The sequence below is a fragment of the Balaenoptera acutorostrata genome, chromosome 20 (assembly GCF_949987535.1).
Source record: "Balaenoptera acutorostrata chromosome 20, mBalAcu1.1, whole genome shotgun sequence".
NCBI lineage: Eukaryota > Metazoa > Chordata > Mammalia > Artiodactyla > Balaenopteridae > Balaenoptera > Balaenoptera acutorostrata.
Window position 1 is genome coordinate 8,340,665 of NC_080083.1, and position 23,031 is coordinate 8,363,695.

The 23,031-nt window shown below is 48.3% G+C and overlaps 1 protein-coding gene across 4 annotated transcripts in view; it reads left to right on the forward strand.

Annotated features, from left to right (window-relative positions):
* MYH10 (myosin heavy chain 10) overlaps positions 1-23,031 on the forward strand; it is a 136,712-nt gene that overhangs the window by 100,778 nt on the left and 12,903 nt on the right. For all 4 annotated transcript variants that reach the window (XM_057536023.1, XM_057536024.1, XM_057536026.1 and 1 more), the window contains exons 16-32: positions 1,487-1,680; positions 1,773-1,894; positions 3,806-3,875; positions 3,964-4,124; positions 5,107-5,215; positions 5,296-5,427; positions 6,301-6,507; positions 10,911-11,048; positions 11,809-11,932; positions 13,230-13,401; positions 14,473-14,685; positions 17,127-17,271; positions 17,849-18,055; positions 19,178-19,282; positions 20,382-20,534; positions 20,873-21,121; positions 21,404-21,616. In XM_057536023.1, the coding sequence (XP_057392006.1) occupies positions 1,487-1,680; positions 1,773-1,894; positions 3,806-3,875; positions 3,964-4,124; positions 5,107-5,215; positions 5,296-5,427; positions 6,301-6,507; positions 10,911-11,048; positions 11,809-11,932; positions 13,230-13,401; positions 14,473-14,685; positions 17,127-17,271; positions 17,849-18,055; positions 19,178-19,282; positions 20,382-20,534; positions 20,873-21,121; positions 21,404-21,616 (2,714 nt within the window). The remainder of the gene's footprint in view (positions 1-1,486; positions 1,681-1,772; positions 1,895-3,805; positions 3,876-3,963; positions 4,125-5,106; positions 5,216-5,295; positions 5,428-6,300; positions 6,508-10,910; positions 11,049-11,808; positions 11,933-13,229; positions 13,402-14,472; positions 14,686-17,126; positions 17,272-17,848; positions 18,056-19,177; positions 19,283-20,381; positions 20,535-20,872; positions 21,122-21,403; positions 21,617-23,031) is intronic.

The following is a 23,031-nucleotide window of genomic DNA, read 5'->3' on the forward strand; positions in this document are numbered from 1 at the left end:
TAAACGGACCAGGGTCAAGCTAAATAAGGCCCAGGCCTGTCATGGCCTCAGTGGAATGGGGTGTGGGGGGAGGGTGCCCTGGAAGCCAGTTGGCTGCACAAGGAGAAATTGGCGGGAAGGATGAGGAGTGGCAAGTGTGGGAACTGCCCTAGAAAGAGGCCCGGCTCTGAGGAGACAGAAGTGGGCTGGCTTACGGAAGTTCATTGTCATGGCGCGTGCAGGGGCAGGCTTGGTGAGGAGAGCCGGGCGGAAGGCACAGGAGAGAGTGGTGGTCTCCAAGGGGCACAAGCAGGAGTAGCTTTGACCTAAACCCTCGAGTCTGGCGGCTTCCCGAGGAGAAAGTGTAGCTAGTGTGCAGGCCTCATCCACCCTTCTCGCAGCTTCCACGGAAGGCCTGCATGACTTGGACAGTTCGCTTACCTCCTGGGCCATGGTTGCCTCTTCCCTAAAAGCCTCACTGGAAATCAAGGATTGGAATCAAGACTGAGGTTTTGCTGAGAGAGCACTTCACGTGGTACCAGGTCCCCACGTGCTTTCTGCCCTGGGGAGCAAGCGGAAGAAACGGAGGGGACTGCTAGGGTCGAAGAGAGCGTTGATGGGGTAGTTCAATTGGTATTTTGATTTTTTAAAAAAATATTTCAGTTGTGTGTTTCATTCATTCATCAGGTTTTTTTAAATGAGAGCATATTAGGCACCGAATGTTTGGCTGGCGGCTGGTGCACTTGCCGGGCTTCTGCGTGTGACCCCATCACTGGAAGCGTTAGGTGTGTGGGCAGGGGAAACTGTCAGCTGCTTTAATAAGAGTGTAGCGTCCGAGAGGTTTAACCATCGTTGAACTCAGCTCAGGCACTGATTACTTTTCAGAAGACTCCTTCCGATGGAGTGTTCTTGCCCTTTCGTGAGCGTCATCCATGCTTTGAGGAGAGAGTTGAAGTTTACTCCTTCCTGAAAACCTGAGCTGATGTGATCTAATCTTCCTGCATTTGTTGGCCTTTCTCTTTGGAAATCTAATGACCAATAAGAGATGACTCTGGTCCCTAATTGCTGAGCATATTCACTTAAGTGGATTTGCTTTGTACAAATGTATATCTTAATGTACATTTTTAGAAGCCATTTCCTATTTTGAGACTTGTCAGTGTCGGTTTGTGTATAAATGCCAGCCAATAATCTTTCACTTACCAAATAACTGTATATGTAACAGGCAAGTGTTATCAGGCAGTGAGTTCCTGAAACTAGTGCAGCGGAAGGCACCTGCTGGTGTGTGGTACGAAGTTGTCAAAGCACTACAGTATCCTGCCCTAGAAGTGTGTGGCTTTTAGTTCCACGGCTTGTGCAGTGTCTAAATATGCTGACTGCCTTACCTCTATGGCATCTCTTATCATTTGTCCCACAAAGCTTGTGCTGCTGCACTCTCACTCTGTCTTTTCTTTCCCTGCTAAAGAGTTAGAGTTGGCTTATTTTCCCTTGTCTTTTTTATTTCCACCAGTGGACCGGATCGTGGGTCTGGATCAAGTCACGGGGATGACGGAGACAGCTTTTGGCTCTGCCTATAAAACCAAGAAGGGCATGTTTCGTACAGTCGGGCAGCTCTACAAAGAATCTCTCACCAAGTTGATGGCGACGCTCCGCAACACCAACCCTAACTTTGTGCGCTGCATCATTCCAAATCACGAGAAGCGGGTACGTGCTTAGCAAAACGGATGCGGGTGTTGAAGACTGATCGAGATCCAGTCACAAAGATGAAGCTCTAAAACTGTCATCTGCTTGATTAGGCTGGAAAACTGGACCCGCACCTAGTGCTGGATCAGCTTCGCTGCAATGGTGTCCTGGAAGGGATCAGAATCTGTCGCCAGGGATTCCCCAACCGGATTGTTTTCCAGGAATTCAGACAGAGGTATTGCTCACCTTTACCTGGGTTCTGTGTGTATCAAAGCTTATCTGAATATGAATCAAACAGTGAGATGATGAGAAAGGACTCTTCCTTGTTCCCTGGAGGGTTTCCGTTCTCTTTTCATGTAGGAGGGCGGTCATCATTATTACCGTTATCGTTGGTCGGGAATATTGAGTGCCTACTTTACAAAGAGGCAGGGCGCTCATAACTTCTGGGTGCAGCAAAGACTGCTTCCTGGCCTTGGGGCCCTGAGGCTGTTGTGAGGAAACACGGAGAGCTGAGAACTTACAGTTCACTCATTCAGACAGTTCTACCTAGGATTTAAACATAACTCTTTTTTTAAACTGATTTTTTAAAATATAGGAATAACGTATGTTCCTTTTAGGAAAAATTTTAAATACGTTAAAAGTAAATAAAAATTATTCAGGTGTGACTCCTAAAAGCACTTTGGGACATTTCTTTCCATCTTTTTTTCAGTAAATATATCTGTGTATGTGTGTATGTATATATTTTTCCCACTGTGTGTGCCCGTGTGTGTGTTCTTACAATCCTTTTACTAAAGTAGGGTCGGAAATACAAAAGATTAGAAAAGAATTAGGAAAAAAACGAGGGAGAAGATCAGTGTGCAAAAGAAATGGATGAAAACATATGATGGGCAACAGGTTTTTTAAAAGTGTATTATGTAATTTTCTTTAACAGTTAGTCTAGTTTGCCTTTTTCCTCTTTGCTCCTGGAAATCAAGTTTCCAAATATGAAGCATTTGTTTTTCCATAAAATAAACAGTGCTGCAGGTCGAAGAGTAGCCCTTTCTCCCAGAGGGAATCCAGTTGAAAAACTGTTCCAATCCCTACAGGTTTTCAGGGGAACCCTTATTATGGCCCCACTATATGATAAAGGAGCTGGTAGATTTTCACTTTTTATTTGATAGGAGAAAATGGAACATAGCTGGCATCCAAAATACAAAGTTGGTTGAAGTAGCCAGGATTCATCTTTTAATACAGCCACTGTCTTTGTGCTAAAATTTATTTTCTTGGGGTATAACCCACATATAGTAAATGCACAGACCTCAGGTGTGCAGGTCGGTGAACATATGTGCACCCAGCCCAGTGCTGTTTTGAGTCACCCTGATACTTCCTTCCTGTTCCTTTTTTTTTTTTTTTTTTAATTTATTTTTATTTATTTATTTTTGGCTGTGTTGGGTCTTCGTTGCTGTGCACAGGCTTTCTCTAGTTGCAGTGAGCGGGGACTACTCTTTGTTGCGGTGCGTGGGCTTCTCATCCCGGTGGCTTCTCTTGTTGCAGAGCACAGGCTCTAGGCGCGCAGGCTTCAGTAGTTGCGCCACACAGGCTCAGTAGTTGTGGCTCACGGGCTTAGTTACTCCGTGGCACGTGGGATCTTCCCAGGCCAGGGCTGAAACCCGTGTCCCCTGCACTGGCAGGTGGATTCTCAACCACTGCGCCACCAGGGAAGTCCCCTTCCTCCTGTTCTAAACAGAGGCCTCCAGGCATTGCTCTTACAGCCTTTTCTGTTATCTAATAAATGCCTACAAGTTGACGGTGACTCAACACGCAAAGAGCCAGATTCTCCTTGCATCTTAAGGATGTGGACATTTTGTGGGAAATAAAAACAAAAAGTTTCTAAAATCACCATGCTTTTGATTCCTCTCCACCACAACTTCTTAAACATGGTCTGTGACTTGGGAGAATTGACTGCATTTTCATTTTGCTGCTTCTTTTAAGAAATAGAAACTAGATCTGCAGAAAACCTCAGATTATCAGCTGGTCATTTCTTTACTCTTAATTCAACATGATTGCCCATTATATTCTTGCCTCTTAGAGAAAACAAAACTCATAGTTAGTAGGTAAACATTTCCACAAATTTTTACAAAAGGCTTTTTGGCTGCTTTTCTTACAGATATGAGATCCTAACTCCAAATGCTATTCCTAAGGGTTTTATGGATGGCAAACAGGCTTGTGAGCGCATGGTAAGCTCTTCTGGATTTTTCTGGTTCGTGGGCTATTGACACAATCTTTCCGGTAGCAAAAATAATAAACAGACTCTTTCTCTCTCAGATCCGGGCTTTAGAATTGGACCCAAACTTGTACAGGATTGGACAGAGCAAGATATTTTTCAGAGCTGGAGTTTTGGCACACTTAGAGGAAGAAAGAGATTTAAAAATTACCGATATCATTATCTTCTTTCAGGCTGTTTGCAGAGGTTATTTAGCCAGAAAGTAAGTGGGAAATCATGTATTAAATGCTTAGAGTGTGTGCTTGTGCTAATAAGCATGTGTTTTGTGCTAGAAATACAAGCGCGTGTGAGACTTGAGGTCCCTGTCCTGTGGGACCGAGAGCCAGGTAAGCAGACACACGTTCTAAATAAGGACACAAACAAGGGGCCAAGACAGACGATAAAGGGGTCCTGCTTCAGCGTGGGTCCTCGGGGAGGGCTTCTCTGAGCCCGTCTGTAAATGAGAGGTGTCAGCAAGATGATCTGCAGGTCCAGTCCAGGAGGAAAGGAGGAGAAAGAGTACCTTAGCAAGAAAGAGGGAGGTTTCTCCTGTGACAGATCCAAAAAGAAAAGAGTGGCTAATAGAAGAGCACAGCAAAGGGAAGGGGAGGGCAGGGCCTTGTTCACACCCGCGTGCACGCGCACACGTGTGTGTCTGGGGGTAGGTGGCAGGGGCCGTTTCCGGCAGCGTCTGTAAACAAAGTGCCAGGTCCCGTGACACGAGTTGAGGTCGGCGGAGCAGGCCCGCCATCCGGCAGGGACGTGGTCATGTCCACAAAGAACATTTACCTCTAGGCAGTCTCCTATGACAGCAGCTGTCAAAGCACAGTTCGTTCTTATTTGCTGTAGACTGAATGTGTCCCCCAGATTCGTATGCCAGAATCTAATCCCCAGTGGGATGGTGTTTGGAGGTGGGGCCTTTGGGGTGATTAGTGCATGAAGGTGGAGCCCTCATGAATGGGATTAGTGTCCTCATGAGCGAGACCCCACAGAGCTTCCTTGCCCTTCCCCCATGTGAGGCGACAGCAAGAAGAAGCTGTCAGTGAGGAAGCGGGTTCTCGGCAGGCACGGAATCTGCCGGGGCCATGATCCTGGACTTCCCAGCCTCCAGAACTGTGAGAGATAGATGTTTGTTGTTTACAAGCAAAACAAAACAAAAACAAAACCACAGTTTTCTTTAACTAGTTTTCCTTCCTCTTCTTCAGGGCCTTCGCCAAGAAGCAGCAGCAGCTGAGCGCCCTGAAGGTGCTGCAGCGCAACTGTGCCGCGTACCTGAAGCTGCGGCACTGGCAGTGGTGGCGCGTCTTCACCAAGGTGGGCGCCCGGGACCAAGAGGAGCCCAGGGGCGGGGAGGTGCAGGGTGCGACAGTCAGTGTTCAATGTCGTGAATGTAGGTGAAGCCGCTCCTACAAGTCACTCGCCAAGAGGAGGAGCTCCAGGCCAAAGACGAAGAGCTGCTGAAGGTGAAAGAGAAGCAGACGAAGGTGGAAGGGGAGCTGGAGGAGATGGAGAGGAAGCACCAGCAGGTACAGCTCCCCGGTTCCCGCTCAGCCCTGAGTGAAGATGCGCGATCCCGCGGATAGGGACCCACCCAGTGAATTCCGAAGAATTTGTGTGTATTCTTCACTCCTTTCCAAAGCATAGACGTTTGAGCATAGAGGTAGCAGATGTATTAGGCCAAGCATCGGGGTATATATAAACTGAAATCAGCTTGACCTCTTGCATTTTTGCCTTTGTCACCCTTTGGACACCCAGATGATCACGTTTGCTATCAGGTGTGCGTTTGACACCAGTGAGACTTCTCCTGGTATTAGCACCTTCCTGTGACTGCTCACAAGGGACCTAGAAAAAAGTAAAAGGATGAGACAGTACAAGGCACCCCCCTGCCTGCTCTCCAGCCGCAGTGGTCTTGAGTCCACACCCCGTTCTCAGGAAGCTGTGCTTCATGGACAAAGCAGAGACTCAGGAAATGTTTGTAGCTGACAGTGATAGGACTGATGTGTTCAGGGCCAAAACGTTTTAACAGTAGAGGCCAGAATATCATTTGATATCAGATGGCTTCAGTCACCATGAACTTCATAGCATTTGTATAAAATTTCCCCTCCTATTCTTTGGTTCCTTTGTGAATTACCTTAATAGTAAGAAAGGGAATTCTTTAAAATAGCATGAATTTAATATGTATTATTCAGGATAACATTTTTCGTTGTTTCTGTTGTCTCAAGTTTTCACCCAGCTTATTTTGCTAGAGCCGAAGACATATTTGAAAGTTTTGCGAGTGATGTTATATATTTTTAACTCTGGGTTTCTTGGGTGACCTGCACTGACCCCTGGAGGCCCAGTGACCGTCTCTTGTGCATAACCAGCCAGTCATAGCACCGGACGCTTTATTGTGATTGCAGCTGCTAGAAGAGAAGAATATCCTGGCAGAGCAACTACAGGCAGAGACTGAGCTCTTTGCTGAAGCAGAAGAGATGAGGGCAAGACTTGCTGCTAAAAAGCAGGAATTAGAAGAGATTCTCCATGACTTGGAGTCTAGGGTTGAAGAAGAAGAAGAAAGAAACCAAATCCTCCAAAATGAAAAGAAGAAAATGCAAGCACATATTCAGGTATCTGTGATAAGTTTCATTTAGGATTATAGTTTTTCAGATGGATCTGTTGAGTAAATAGATGCTATGGGTTTGGATTCTTGTGTCCATTGAGGAGCAAAAGGAGCCTAAGTAATAAGTCGTTTCTCCCCCCCACCCCCGCACCCCTTTAAAAGATCATTTGAAGCACACATATAATAGATTCCTTCAAAAGTAGATTTGTTGTTTTTTTTTTAATTTTTATTTATTTATTTATGGCTGTGTTGGGTCTTCGTTTCTGTGCGAGGGCTTTCTCTAGGTGTGGCAAGTGGGGGCCACTCTTCATCGCAGTGCGCGGGCCTCTCACTATCGCGGCCTCTCTTGTTATGGAGGACAGGCTCCAGATGCTCAAGCTCAGTAGTTGTGGCTCATGGGCCCAGCTGCTCCGCGGCACGTGGGATCTTCCGGGACCAGGGCTCGAACCCGTGTCCCCTGCATTGGCAGGCGGATTCTTAACCACTGCACCACCAGGGAAGCCCCAGATTTGTTATTTTGAACAGGAATCTTTTTTATGTTCTGATGTGGCATCTTAGAGGATGCAAAGTGACTCAGAGTAGAAACATCCCAGGGTCTGTGGGGACGGAGTTTGTTCTTTGTGTTATCATTAATAATTCCACTGCTCACTCCATTCATTAGAGAGACACCTACGAGGTGGTTTGGTTCATAAGAAATGCTCAGCACTGACGCAGGAGGTGGCCAGGAATCAGAATACAACACTTAGCCCTTCCTGCTGGTAGCTGCTTTCTTAGGAGATCCAGCTGTCCTCACATGAAGCACAGCTGTCTCTGATTGAATACCCAGATGAGTGACCCAGACAACAGTGTGCCTGTACGCTGAGACACGTTCTCCTGGAACCCCACCCCAGCCTATCCAGCATGGCCTTGAGAGTCAGGGTGTCTGCATCTGCCGCCACTGCTTCACGGGTCCAGTACCAAACTTTCTTTCTTCCAGATCTCTCCCTTAATTTTTTCCCCACCACTTAGCTTATCTTTGCAAAGCACAGACATTTCAGACATTTCTCAAAACCGCGAAAGATATCATATTATTTCCTTGGCAAATACCCCATACAATAAATTGTCCAGGCCCTCTCCACTCTTCAACACAAACAACTTTCCAGTATCCCATAATAGGTTGGCAAAATATCACAAAAGCTGTAAGAAGTACACGTTAATCCAGCAATTCTAGTTCTAGGACTTCAAGCATAAATTAGTGGAAGCCTACTAATTATCTAACAATAGGGGATTCTTTTTTTTTTTTTTAATAAATTTATTTATTTTTGGCTGTGTTGGGTCTTCGTTGCTGCTCGCAGGCTTTCTCTAGTTGCAGCGAGTGGGGCTACTCTTTGTTGCGGTGCACGGGCTTCTCATCGCCGTGGCTTCTCTTGTTGCGGAGCATGGGCTCTAGGCACGCCGGCTTCAGTAGTTGTGGCTCGCGGGCTCTAGAGCGCAGGCTCAGTAGTTATGGCGCACGGGCTTAGTTGCTCCGCAGCGTGTGGGATCTTCCCGGACCAGGGCTTGAACCCGTGTCCCCTGCATTGGCAGGCGGATTCTTAACCACTGTGCCACCAGGGAAGCCCCAATAGGGGATTCTTAAACTACAGTAATAATATACAGTTATAAATTAAAAAGGTGTTTATTTTTATGGGTATTTATATTAAGAGAGTTGCAAAAGAGTATACACAATAAGCTCTAACTAAAAGTATATAACTTACAAACTATGTATGATTTTTATAAGGGAACGTACAGAAGATCTAGAATAATAGTCACCAATAATAGTGAGCTCTGGTGGTATTATCAACAGTTTTGATTTTCTCTTTTTTTTTTTAACTTTTTATTTTATATTGGAGTATAGTTGATTAACAATGTTGTGATAGTTTCAGGTATACAGCAAAGTAATTCAGTTATACATACACATGTATCCTCTTTCAAATTCTTTTTCCATTTTGATTTTCTCTTTGTTTCAGAGCATGTGCTCATTTCAGGGATAATATTTTACTCATACAGGGTAAGGTCACCCAAAGTCATCTCGTCTCCCCAACCTACTGTTTTATGCTCCACGTTTTAACAACTTCACATGAAATGCTTGCATTACTCTCTTTAGAAAACAAGCATTTCCTTGTAAGAACAGGGTTTTTGTTGTTGTTGTTTTTTGCTTGTTTTGTTTTTCAATACTTTTCATCTTCATAACCTTTACTCTAGACTCTTTCACTGGGTTTTCGCACTGTTATCTTAATATCTCCATTGTAAATTCAAACACATTATAAAATATTTATGGTAATGTTATTATTAAATATTAGTTTTTTTCCCCCTTTTATGGAATATCTGAGATTCTGTATTAACTGCATGGCCCTTGGGAAAACCCAACCTTGTTGGTCTCTTGTCCTTTTTTTTTTTCCCCCACCTGTGAGGCTTTCAGGGATTTCTGATCTGTCTCCTTTTCAACCAAAAACTACTAGAGCTGTTTTTGGTTTTTGTTTTGTTTTCAATATTAATTTCCTGATTATAACACTATATTGTAGAATACCCAGAGAATACAAAATAGCACTTATAAGTTTCCTCCCACCCATCATCCCATTATCCCTATTATTTTTTTGCATATATTTCTGAAAAGATATATGTGGATTCATTTATTAATTGAATTACACTGGACCCACTGTTCTGTTCACTGCTTTTGTCACCTTAGGAATGTGCAGTGCAGGGATGCAGTGGACAAAATCCAGACTCTGGGAAACTGTAGGACAAATGACCTGTGGGGTTTTTTTGGTTTTTTTTTTTAACAAATAAATGGTGAGAAAAAGGGAGGAGAAAGAAATTTAAGGGAACCTAGAGATTAAAGCAGTCTTAAGGGTCTTATCAGTCAATCACAATGTGTGAACCTTATTTGGATTCCAGTTCAAACAAGTGTATTTTTAAATGGTCTTCATCTTTTAGAGATAGAGCCTGAAGGTTTACAGATGAAATATGATGTCTGGGATTTGCTTCAAAATAACGCACGGGGAGGAGGGAGAAGCTGGAGGTTTAGAAGTGACCACTGACCATTAGCTGATGCTGTTAAGCTTGGGCTGATGCATTTGTATCAGGGTCACCGTGCTACTCTGTACTTATATGTGTGTTTGAAGTTTTTCACAAAAAAAGTTAATCTTGTGCAGAGGTTTCATTACAGAATCAACTGTGGTAAATTATTGAGCCAAAGTTACCCTTGAAAGTTTCTTTTTTTTAACCTCTGTGTTTATGAGCTTTTATTTATTATTATTTTTATATATAAATTTATTTCTTTCTTTATTTTTGGCTGTGTTGGGTCTTCGTTGCTGCACGCGGGCTTTCTCTAGTTGCAGCGAACGGGGCCTACTCTTCGTTGCAGTGCGCGGGCTTCTCATTGCAGTGGCTTCTCTGGTTGCGGAGCACGGGCTCTAGGCTCGCGGGCTTCAGTAGTTGTGGCACGCAGGCTTCAGTAGTTGTGGCTCTTGGGCTCTAGAGCACAGGCTCAGTAGTTGTGGCGCACGGGCTTGGTTGCTCTGCGGCATGTGGGATCTTCCCGGACCAGGGCTTGAACCCGTGCCCCTTGCATTGGCAGGCGGATTCTTAACCACTGTGCCACCACGGAAGTCCCTTGAAAGTTTTTTAAACTGGCCATATATTGATTTGTACGTACAACTCTGTTCTGTAATGCATATGTTTATTAGCTACAATATCGTAGGGCATGAAATAAAGAGAAGCGTGTTATGGGAAAACCATGTGTAAACTCTGGAATCCCACCCAGTTTGGTGATGCGCTCATGTTGTGAACGGCACGGCACACCTGACCTGAGACAGCCCTTTCTCACCGACCTGTACTATTTCCATGGTTGTTTCTTAGTCGTCTTTCTCTTCTCTTTTGGCTAAACAGACATAGTAGAATGAATGAAGTATGTGTTTGATGTAGTTGGACTGTATTATTCAATTTCCCTGTGTTACTACTGTTCTAAAGTACGGATTTTAATAACTACACGTTATCCCATTTTACAAATATACCCACTTTTAATCACCAAGGCTTTTCTGAAGTATGTTCATAGTTCCTCAGTATGATAAATAACACTTTGCTACAGGTCTCTTAAATATAAATCACATCTGTGCTTTTTCCTGAAATTGCTGGTTTAAAAGAAATGCTCTTTTTCAAAGCTGCTGCATTTTCATTTCCCATGTTGGCTTCTAGAAGGACTGACGCACTTTGTACTTAACCTATAGTGGACACAAGTGTCTGTTTCACATAATTACATTTTATATTTTTAAAAATAACCCTGCCATTTTGAAAATCAAGAATTGGCATTTCATTTTGACCTTGCTTGTTAGCATGTGTAGAATCTCGTAGAGAAAGTGTGGAGACTGACCCTGTGTACTTCTCCCCAAGGACCTGGAGGAGCAGCTGGACGAGGAGGAGGGGGCTCGCCAGAAACTGCAGCTGGAGAAGGTGACGGCGGAGGCCAAGATCAAGAAGATGGAAGAGGAGATCCTGCTTCTCGAGGACCAAAATTCCAAATTTATCAAAGTAAGAGACTATTTCCATTCAAGAGCTGATTTTATTTTTATTTTTATTTTTTTAATAGGTTTATTTTATTTATTTATTTTTGGCTGCGTTGGGTCTTCGTTGCTGTGTGTGGGCTTTCTCTAGTTGCGGCGAGCGGGGGCTACTCTTCGTTGTGGTGTGTGGGCTACTCATTGTGGTGGCTTCTCTTGTTGCAGAGCACGGGCACTAGGTGCACAGGCTTCAGTAGTTGTGGCACGCAGGCTCAGTAGTTGTGGTGCACGGGCTTAGTTGCTCCGCGGCATGTGGGATCCTCCCGGACCAGGGCTCGAACCCATGTCCCCTGCATTGGCAGGCGGATTCTTAACCACTGCGCCACCAGGGGAGTCCAAGAGCTGATTTTAGAATATGGAAAATACTTGTGTCAATGCTCTCACTGAAGGTGGCTTCAAACAGGAAATTCTCAAGATTTCAAGTTCATTTATTCAGTTTTCTCTCTTAAGTCTCTACAGATATATAGTCGGTATAGATTTCTAAAGACAGAAATTATTTAATTTTTTTAATCCACCAAATATCCTTTTAATCCCTGAGATGATTGAACGTGCACATTTTGTGCCCTTTGGACACTCACCAACGACTTGTTCCCGTCTGGGCGGTAATACATTCAGCACCCGCTGCGGGACTGCAGGCCAGGCGGGCAGGCCAACGTTACTTGTTTTCTAAGTAATAACCAAACCCAGTTGTCACTTTGAATGCCTTTTCTGAAGCCGTTTTTCCTATTCAGGAAAAGAAACTCATGGAAGATCGCATTGCTGAGTGTTCCTCTCAGCTGGCTGAAGAGGAAGAAAAGGCAAAAAACCTGGCCAAGATCAGGAATAAGCAAGAAGTGATGATCTCAGATTTAGAAGGTGAGTGTTGGAGGTTAGAGAAATTTAGGGCTAGGACATGTGAGCCTTTAGATTTTACTTAAATCAGAACATGCTGTAATAGAATATGTACATGGGGATTGCTCATCAGTTTGGGTTCAACTATTAAAATAGGCCTCTTATATGGTGTTGTCATTTGCCTAGTCACCAACTATTTAGTGCCATCAAACGGCACTAAATTATCTTTAAACTTACTTTTTAAAGTTAGGTCCTGTAGTAAAATAGATTGCCCTTTGGTGGACACAGTTGGGACCTAAATTAAGTTTGAGCTGTACGGGCCGTTAAATTTGTATGTGTTTAATCTAAATGCTGCGTCGAGGTGCCTAGGTTTCCCTTCACAAAGGGACAGCTGCTGACACAAAACCTGGCAGGGACAGGAGACTCTGCAGGGTAGCAGTGTCTCACTCTGGTGGCCCAAGTCATGCCCGCAAATGCTAGGATTTTTGCAAAATGGATCACTGCCTTCTGCAAAAGAAATAAGAAAAGAGGGTGGAAGTTGGAAAGAGCCCAGAAAACCTTCCTTTGACCCGTAGCTGGAGACTGGCATCGACAGAGGAGGAAGAGCGTGGCTCTTAACACCGTGCTGTCGCGTGGTCGTTTATAACGGGGAGAAAATGAGTGGTTTCTAAAACAGTATTTAGGATTTTGTTGTCCTCGTTGTTGTCAGCCTGAAATTCTTTCCATAAACCATTCTTACCCGTAGGCGATTCTTCTGGGAAGGGTAGGTAGGCCTGTCCTTTTCTCACCTGATTGATGGGCGGGTGAGGACAGAGTGTGAATGGAAGCATCCCCGGCCCTAATTAAGGAATCACTGCAGGATTCAGAGGGCGGGCGGGAGAGATGCCCACACTCTGCCCTCTCGCCCTCAGGGCTCAGGAACTGCAGTCTGGGTTCAAACCAGAGATTCCCGGTGAAAGGGGAGTTGGGTGACAGGAGTCACACGCTGCCCGGCCTGTGCCAAGCCCTCTGCAATCCCGGGCACAGCACAGGGTCCGGGTGACTTTGGCTCTGATAGCGGGGGCCCGCTCCCTGTGGAAGGACATCCTTAGAATCCTCCCAGTTTCTTCCTGAAGATTCCACCCTCCTACTAATGTATCTCGCCTTTGGTTTGATCTTAATGGGTTTCAGGTGATGGAGCGGTTGGCAGGATGATATTAAGGCAGCGACATGCTTTAGAATACAGTGGCTAATTTTCAACTTTAATCAGTTTATATTTTGAATTTGTCCATATGGAGTGACATTCAGTGTGTTGAGGGGCTTCTTGTATCTTGCCCTAAAGAGCGCTTAAAGAAGGAGGAGAAGACCCGCCAGGAACTGGAAAAGGCCAAAAGGAAACTGGACGGCGAGACCACGGACCTGCAGGACCAGATCGCTGAGCTCCAGGCGCAGATTGACGAGCTCAAGATCCAGGTGGCCAAGAAGGAGGAGGAGCTGCAGGGCGCCCTGGCCAGGTCTGCACTAGGCATGTGGCTGGAGGGGGATTCCCGACAGATGAGACCCCCGGGACACTGACTTATGGCCTCCTTGTCACTGGGTGTGACATGGGCCTGGGAGACCCCGGAGCATTTGTGTCGGGGCAGCCAGAAAATCTCATCAATCCTTCTTGGTATTTACACTTAAAAATCACGAGTCATATCATGAAATCCCTGGAAATTCACACCTGAACAGTTTTAACCATATCAAATGTTCTGGTTTCTGTACGTTACAGATTAATTTCAATATGATTTAGAAGTTTAGAGGAAATCACTTTTCAGAAATATTCCCCCGTCTTCTAGCATGATTTGCTATTCAGTCCTAAACCATTCAGTTACAGAATGCAAGTCATATATAGTAAATACATTTATACCTAATATTTCATTTCTTTATAAAGAATAACTATTTGGCTACATGGTCATAGGACTCAGTTTAATTTATAATTTATTACAATCAAGAAAATCTTATAACAGAAATTATTCTCTGCCTCTGTCACTGTTAATCTTTCTTTGGCCACTTACAGACGTGAGGGCTGCAACCCAGAACTAAAATTCTCCATTTGCTCCCATGTGTCAGCTTCCCCTCCCTCACCTCACACTTCCCACCTATCCCTGGTCAGAACATCCACCCACATTAAACCACACGTGAGCAAAAAGATGCACCAGAGGATAGAGAAAGCGTAGAGTGGAGGGTGTGAAGGTGGCGGGTCTGCTTCCACTTTGTTCCAAGAACTTCTCCGAATTTGCAGATTCGCTGTGGGCTGGAACCAATCTGACGGACAAGACCGCTACCTTGAGCAGTGTTTTAACTAGAAGAACATTTGCTTGAGAGGGAATTTTTAAATATTATAATCCTTAAAGTGAGATGGTCCTCCCTTTTCACAGAGAACTTTATTAGCCTTTTGGACAGGACCCAGACTCCATCCTGATACCAGCTCTGGGCCTCCAAGCCGTGGGCCGTGGGCTGGGGGTGGTGTCTTAGGGTCTCCTCGTGGGAAGAGCCCCTGGGCGCCGGCTCTGAGCGCTTCCCGTGCCCGGGTGTCTCCGCAGGGGTGACGACGAGACGCTGCACAAGAACAACGCGCTTAAAGTTGTGCGAGAGCTGCAAGCCCAGCTTGCTGAGCTGCAGGAAGACTTTGAATCCGAGAAGGCTTCGCGGAACAAGGCGGAAAAGCAGAAGAGGGACTTGAGTGAGGAGCTGGAAGCTCTGAAGACAGAGCTTGAGGACACGCTGGACACCACAGCAGCTCAGCAGGAGCTGCGGTAAGCGGGGGCAGGGCAGAGATGCTCGTCCTCGGGGAGGGCGGTGTTTTCCTGTATGCTGTCACTTCAAGCATCCTCTCTCCCTCCTGGAAACAGTGGCAGGTGGAACAGTAACAAAATCTTGGTGGTTAGAAACCAACCTGCCTGTAGGTAGAAAGCACAGGGCAGGTGGATGAGGGAGGTGTGATCAGAAGAGCCCCAGGTGCGCACACGGGGCTGGAGGGAGAGTTACACCTGAACCAAGTAAGGGGGGGGGCTCAGGGGCCAGAGGGCTAGAGGGGACAGACACAGAAACAGGAGGAGATGGGGGTGTTTGGGCATCTGCTGGCTGCAGCAATTGGTCTGATGAACAGTGGTGCAGAAACAGACGAGAAGGAGGCCGTGTCCACAGAGACAAAAGGACGGGTGAGTGCAGGTACCCACGTAACAGATGGGCCAGCCGCCGAGCGCAGGCAAGAGGAAAGTGACGCGCGCAGCCAGACTCGACTCACGGGAAGCCCCGGGAGAGCGCGCGCAGCTAGCGGTGGGCAGGTGGGCTGCCTGAGGCCCCTGCTGGCCTCCTCCTGACCGGCTCCTCCCCCCTCAAGACCAAGCTGCCGGCCGCGTGAGGCCAGCCCAGGAATCCCCAGGCTGCCTTGGCGGGTAGACCTGGCTGTGCACATGCTCACACGCGCGCACACACCCACACCCCTGCCACCTGTCCCAGGCTGTGAGTGGTGGGAAGGGGAGCCTGCCCCCGAGAAGGGGGCTCAGGGAGAGCCTGCAGTAAGGCGAGGGCAGTAGGGGTCATTTACAGAGGCAGGTGGGTGGGGGCGTGTGCCCGTCGGGTGCTGGGCGTGGAGAGAAGCCGTGCCGAGCCGCCAGGTGAGGTCAGCCGGTGGGTGTCCAGGGCGCTCAGTGCTGAAGAAACGGAGGAGGTGAGCCCGGTAATGTGCCAGGGACTTTGCCCGCGAGCACGCAGGGCCTCCTGGCAACGGAAGGGTGTTTCCCCGCAGAGCCACCTGAGCCGGTGGGGCTAGAGGCTCCTACCCGCCTCCACAGAGCAGCTCTGCTTTTAGCAGTTTTAAGTCCTGGCCTTGTCTTTAAAATACCTGCTTTTTAAATATCTGGAAACCACTGAACTGTGGGCTGGAACCCACAGTCTAATGATTAGACTTGGTTGAAATAGCCATTCTCAGCTGGGCTTTCAACCACGGTAGAAAAATAGGTTCTGCTCACTTCTTCCCTTCAAATCTTGTTTTAAAAAAAAAAAAAAAAAGTACCAATGATATGCGCCTTTTTTTTTTTAATTTTTTTTGCCACACTGCACGGCTTGCAGGATCTTAGTTCCCCGACCAGGGATCAAACCCACCCTCCATGCATTGGAAGCACGGAGTCTTAACCAGCGGACCGCCAGGGAAGTCCAGTATGTGCATATTTGTTAAAACCGTGGATGTGCTCCAACACAGCACTCCCTGCTTCTGCTGGTGAAGGGGTCGGACGGCCTGCAGTTCCGACGCGTCAGGGGAAATGGTGTTGCCATCTGGTAGATGGGGGGTGGGCTGAAGTAACCTCGATGGAGCCTGTCTTGCTGGGCTGATGCTTGGATGCTGGTGCCGCTCCTCCACCGCCAGCACCCACCCCTGCCTCTGCACGGAAGCTGGCAGAGGCCAAGGCCAGACCCCCGCACGCCTTTCGCCTCCAGCGAACGTGTGGCCGAGCCCGGCTGCGCCACCGCGACGCCGGTGGCTCCCTTCGTCTGGTGACCTGCCACCCCGGAGCTAGCAGCCACCTGGGCCCCTTTTCTCTTTGCCGCAGCTGGTCGCAGCCCCTAGATTTCACTTCCTTGTAAAGAGAGGAAAGTGCACCCACACAGCAATCAGCATGTATGTCACTGTTCTAACTGGCTACGGGTTTTAGAGCAAGTTTGCCAGAGTTGTGCTTCAGGATGATTGGAAAGTTACTGCTCTCTAAGCTCTCCGTGTTACGGCAGCTCTCAGCAGGACTGGTATTTACCTTAACTGGTTTCAGCATTAAGCTGTGCGCTTAAATTAAAGGTGGTGCTCGGCCCCACTTTTGTCGGGGTGCAGTGTCCTGCCTGATGAGCCTTTACCAGCGCTTTTGGGGATTTACCCTCTTCCGGTTTTATTGAAATGCCAGCTGGTGCTGTGGCAGGCATTTTGGCATCTTGTGTTAAGCAGCGCCTGGCCTGTGATGCACCCAGGCTGCCCCGAACGTCCGAAGACCCTTAGGGACATTACACTGTGTCTCGACTGTAAAAGTCGCATGTGGAATGGGGGTCGTGCTGGTTCTGGAAGTTTTCCCGCTACCACAGTAACAGACACGCCAGCCTCCTGGAATCCATGCCATGTTTCAAACAAAAGCAGAACTTTAAAAATGTGCATTTAATTTAGTCATTCAACTAATCCTGAGCTTTTCCCTCTAAAATTATGTTTCTCTAGCACCAAACGTGAACAAGAAGTGGCAGAGCTGAAGAAGGCTCTTGAGGAGGAAACGAAGAACCACGAGGCTCAGATCCAGGACATGAGGCAGCGGCACGCGACCGCCCTGGAGGAGCTCTCGGAGCAGCTGGAGCAGGCGAAGCGGGTAGGACGCGTCGGTGGGCAGCGTGGGCAGCCAGATGCCCCCGCGGCGGCTGCTCTCGGAAAGCACACTGCTGGCCTGGGAGAGCCAGGCGCCCTTGATGTTATTTTAGAATCACATATTCCTCTCACCGATAACCCTCTTCCTCCTGATGACTTAGCTCTAAACCTTCCGCAGCTGGAAGTCTGCTCTCGCTCACCTGCTGCCCGGAAGTCGCCCGGCCCTTCAAGTGTTCCTGGTGCCCCGCCCCTCCTGCCCCCCGTCCCCCCTGCCCCCCGTCTGCCTCAGGCACCGCACACGTCGTTCCCGCTTCCGTATCTCACGTGCTGGCTCCCCGCACTGCTGCCAGCGCCCCGCCCCCCCAGACTGTATCTGCTGCCCTGAGCGGTGTGCACAGGGGTGCTCCACCCACAGAAGTCTTCACGCTCCGCGAACAGCAGGTGTCTTCCTTCATTTATGCAACAGATGTCGACTGCAGGCTCACTCCGTGTCAGCACGGTTCTCCGGATCCCAAAGCCATGCCCTTTGCGTCCCCTGTTGTAAAACTGCTAGTGAACTCTTTTTCCCTCCTCTCTCCTAGTTCAAAGCAAATCTGGAGAAGAACAAGCAGGGCCTGGAGACAGACAACAAGGAGCTGGCGTGCGAGGTGAAGGTGCTGCAGCAGGTCAAGGCCGAGTCTGAGCACAAGCGGAAGAAGCTGGACGCCCAGGTCCAGGAGCTCCACGCCAAGGTCTCGGAAGGAGACAGACTCAGGGTGGAACTGGCCGAGAAAGCGAACAAGTTACAGGTAGGCCTGGACAGCCTTTCCTGGACGTCGCCCCCAGTGTCTGGCAGGGTTGGGGGGGAGGGGACTGACACTGGGGGTGCCCGGGCTGCCCCAGGTCCACATGAGGCTCCTTGTGTTGTCCTCCCACTTGAAGCTCACAGCGCCCCCCGGGTGAGTCTGGTGGACGAGGACGTGAGAAGCTCGCCTGCCTCTGGGCTCTGCTGAGTCCACAGCCCTCCTCGTCCCACTGCTGCCAAGACTGATGAAGCGGGGGATCTCTGAAGGGCATTGCTAAAATGAGGATAAACAGAAACGCCATCAGCTTGAGTTTCAAGTATAGAAACGTCCTCCGTGTGCCTTGCCTTTGCTCACGTGACTAGAGGACAGACTAGGACAAATGGCGACTCCTGTCCCTCTTGTCTAAGGCCCGCTGTCCCCACAAAAAACACAGAAGGTCTTACGCCACGGGGGTTTCTGGGGGCAGGTATTTTAGAGCTACCATTAATTAAACACGAAAAAGAAAAAAATGTTTTCACCACGTTATTCGTAAAATCCGACCGTAAGAAATGGCTACATGATATTCATGATAAATATATCATACCAGATTTTCTTTCAGCTTAAAAAGAACTGTGGGCTGTGACTCTTAGAATTTAAACTTCTTTGAATCTGTGTGATAAAGTTTTCAAGTTCTCTAAGAAAATGAATTATACTTGCGCCCCCTACCCACCTCCCCCCAGCATATGGACAGTGCATCTTCGTGTGAAAAAGGGTTAAAATAAACCACCTGCTGGTCTTGAGCCTCCTCGCATAGGAAAGCAGCCACTCTTTCAGAGGCTTTGGTATAATTTTTGTCTCTTGACGCTGCAACACAAGAGAGCAAGCCAGTTAGGAGAACGCCCTCCACGTGCGGGCTGTGCCGTCCGAAGCGTCCCTGGCCGGGTGGTAGGGGAGGCTGTCTGCGGTGGCCAGCTCCGGGCCTGCTCGTGCGGGCGGTAGACTCTCGGCGGTGAGCCCTCCGTAGCTGAGGCCGGCCCCTCCTCCCCGCGACATGCTCGCTTCGTGTGCATTTAGGGTCCAGAGCCACCACTCGTTTCTCTCTGCCTACTGCTGAAGTGAGTCATAACCTTTCACTCCTCCTTGCAGAATGAATTGGATAATGTTTCAACTCTTCTAGAAGAAGCAGAGAAAAAGGGTATTAAATTTGCCAAGGACGCAGCTGGTCTTGAGTCTCAACTCCAGGACACACAGGTATTCCCCCAGGGGTGGGGTGTTAATAGTAACTTTGCTGTTTCTGTGATCTTTAAGTTGGTGAAACATGCTATTCCCAGAACTGCCCTCTTATCACCTCTGATCTTCTGCTCTACTTTTTTTTCTTTATATAAATTTATTTATTTATTTATTTTTGGCCGTGTTGGGTCTTTGTTGCTGCTCACGGGCTTTCTCTAGTTGCGGCGAGCGGGGGCTACTCTTCGTTGCGGTGCGCGGGCTTCTCATTGCGGTGGCTTCTCTTGCTGCAGAGCACGGGCTCTAGGCGCGCGGGCTTCAGTAGTTGTGGCGCACGGGCTTAGTTGCTCCGTGGCATGTGGGATCTTCCCGGACCAGGGCTCGAACCCGTGTCCCCTGCATGGGCAGGCGGATTCTTAACCACTGCGCCACCAGGGAAGCCATTCTGCTCTACGTTTATTTTCAAACATCTTGCACCAAAACCAGCCCTGATGCTCAGGAACTCACCTTTGAGCTCATATCTAGAGCCTGCGGTTCCTGTGTCTGGCAGGCATGTGGGTGCCTGGGAGGCGGCTCTTGCTGTCTGGCCGGGCACTGCCTGGGGTGTGGTTCACCAGGCAGCGGTCCTGTTATACATTCGTGCATTGCTGGCCATTTTAGACATTTTCTCATGGTTTTTGTTCATTAACGCTGACCTGAGAGAAACAGGAAAGGATTCCAGGAGTGATAAAAGATGTGGGAAAGGGAAGCTCGCAGGTCCCTGGCCTGGGCCCCTGGGGGGTGACACTGCCATTGCTCGTCAACAAGTTTGTTTTTGGTTTTTTTGGCCACACTGCATGGCTTGCGGGATCTTGGTTCCCTGACCAGGGATTGAACCCGCGCCCTCGGCAGTGAAAGCGCAGAGTCCTAACCATTGGACTGCCAGGGAATTCCCTCGTGAACAACTTTAAAGCAATATTGTATTAAGGGCACTTGTTAAATGATCAGGTGTGTTTTAAAATCACTTGTTTGTTAACATCACTGGGTATTTCTCACACACTGAGACTCTGTTTTTTTTAGCAGAGGCATTGTGGTTTGGGTGATTACCATAACCTAAGTACTGACCGTTTATAAAAATAAACAGGAGCTTCTTCAGGAAGAGACACGCCAGAAACTGAACCTGAGCAGTCGGATCCGGCAGCTGGAGGAGGAGAAGAACAGCCTTCAGGAGCAGCAGGAGGAGGAGGAGGAGGCCAGGAAGAACCTGGAAAAGCAGGTGCTGGCCCTGCAGGCCCAGGTGCGTGATCCACTTGGGACGCTGTGTGGCCTCAACGTGTGTGTTTAGCAGCTAACGTCCCTGCCCTGCCGGGTGGTTTCAACTCCATTTGGGACAGTTAATTGGGTCTTGTTGGGAGCAAAGTAAAGACCCTCAGACTGTGTCAACTATGTAAGTTCCAATCCAGTCATCCTTTTATAATCAGTGAAGAAATTTATGGTCTAAGATTCATTTGCTCAGAAACACATAGTATTGCTTTATATTATTTCTTCTGACAGAATATTGAAAACAAGTTTTTTCTTTATTCCTCAAGTGTGAAATCCAGTTGAGTTCTTTAATAGTGATCTTTTTTCCCTCAGTTGACAGATACCAAGAAGAAAGTAGATGATGACCTGGGGACAATTGAAAGTTTGGAAGAAGCCAAGAAGAAGCTCCTTAAAGACGTGGAAGCATTGAGCCAGCGCCTGGAGGAGAAGGCCCTGGCCTACGACAAGCTGGAGAAGACCAAGAACCGCCTGCAGCAGGAGCTCGATGACCTGCTGGTGGACCTGGACCACCAGCGCCAGATCGTCTCCAACTTGGAAAAGAAGCAGAAGAAGTTCGATCAGGTGGGTGCCCAGCGCTCCCCACCCCTGGGCTCCAGGGCCAGCACCACACGTGTTTCCTCCTGGCAAAGCCCTCGCCTTTGTCATTTCAGCTTAAAATAATCCTTTCTTACTTAAGAGCAATATATATTTATAGCAAAATTGGAAAAAGCAGACCAGCATAAAGAAGGAGACAGGAGAACACCCCTGATATTCTTAGCAGTAATTCAGGCACGTAGCAAATGAGAGGAGTCTGTGTTGCTTCTGTAATCGATTTTTGCTGTTTCCCAACGCCATCCCGTGTAGCTGTTAGCAGAAGAGAAGAACGTCTCTGCCCGCTACGCGGAAGAGCGAGACCGGGCCGAAGCAGAGGCCAGAGAGAAGGAAACCAAAGCCCTGTCCCTGGCCCGCGCCCTTGAGGAGGCCCTGGAGGCCAAGGAAGAGTCTGAGCGGCAGAACAAGCAGCTGCGGGCAGACATGGAGGACCTGATGAGCTCCAAGGACGACGTGGGCAAGAACGTGAGTGTCCCGGGGACCGGTGCCTTCAGGGCAGGCAGGCGACTCTGGGAAGGCTCAGACCTACAGCGAAGCGGACTGGGAGTGTCTTGGCCGGTATATAAATAGGGGGTTAAAGACTCCCAGGATAAGCCATCAGGTTTTCTGCAGTCTGTTCTCGGTTACCTGTGCCAAAGCCAGGCGGGGAGTTCTTGTCGCTTTCACGGGCCCTCCCCGCCCTAAGCTGCGTCCTGGCAGGGGTCCTTTTCATGAAGGGTTTCTCTGTTCCTGAGTCTCAGGTGGTTATCAAACGCAAGTACCTGAAGTCCCCTCAGATTGAGGGTAGTGGGATCTGTCTCCTGCACCGAGTGGGGAAGCTGGAGAGGAGGAGCCAGGTGGGACCCCCTTGTCCTCCCACTGCACACGCCTTCCCCAAGAGCTGCTGTGATTTTTATTTACCCTACCTCCCTCCCCTAGTGTACGAGGTGTTGAGGATAGTGACGGGGACCCAGGCCTGGGGGTCAGAACAGGTTCGGGGCTTGACTTTCCCCCAAGCTCCCATTTAACCTGTCTAAGCCTAAGTTTCCTCTTCTGTCAAATGGACGTGATACTTGCCTGTTTCATGAAGCTGCTGCAGCTGTGCCCTGAAAAGCATAAAGTCCTCTCTAAAGATAAAAGCTCCTTTTCCTGGGACACGGCCTCTCTGGCCACATCATAAGGGAGGAAGGACTGTCCTACCTTCCTGCTGCGTCTCCTGCAGCCTGGGGACCGGCCCCGTGGACAAGAAGAGGCCTCCTAGAGTAGAAATGGCCAGGAGTACATAGTAAAATGTAGAGAGAGAATTCCACCACTGGTTCCATTTTCTTGTTCCATATTAGTTTTCTTTAGAACAAACGATAGTCCCGCATTCATTCCACAAGCATTTCCTTTGTGCCTGTGAAGTGCCGGACACTAAGAGACACAGGCCCTCCTCACGCTGTAAGGCTTCTCCTGCCCGCGTGAGAACTGACGTGGCAGTGAAGCCCAGAGGGACACATAATAACAGCACCTGCGCACCTGCCTCAGGATTGTCTCCAGGGTCAGAGGGGACGTGCAGGGGGAGCACCCAGCTCAGCGCTTGGCACCGAGAACTCAGTAAACACGTGTGGTGGGGATCTTTGCGCAGAGAAAGGTCAAACCTCGTTTTCACTGTACCCTGCTTTGCGGGCCTCACACACCTAGTATGTAAGTCTCCACATGTGCATTTTCAATACAAATGATCTTTTCCACAGCAAGAGGGATGTACTATGTTAGACACAGACCTCAGGCCAATGGCCAATCAATAGGCGATTCCCCTGACACCATGCTCTTTTTTATTGTTCACCGCTTTTAAAGATCTCTCGGCTTCAAGGTCATGGGAGAGTAACTGATCGACTCTAGAGCATATGTGAATGAAGAAA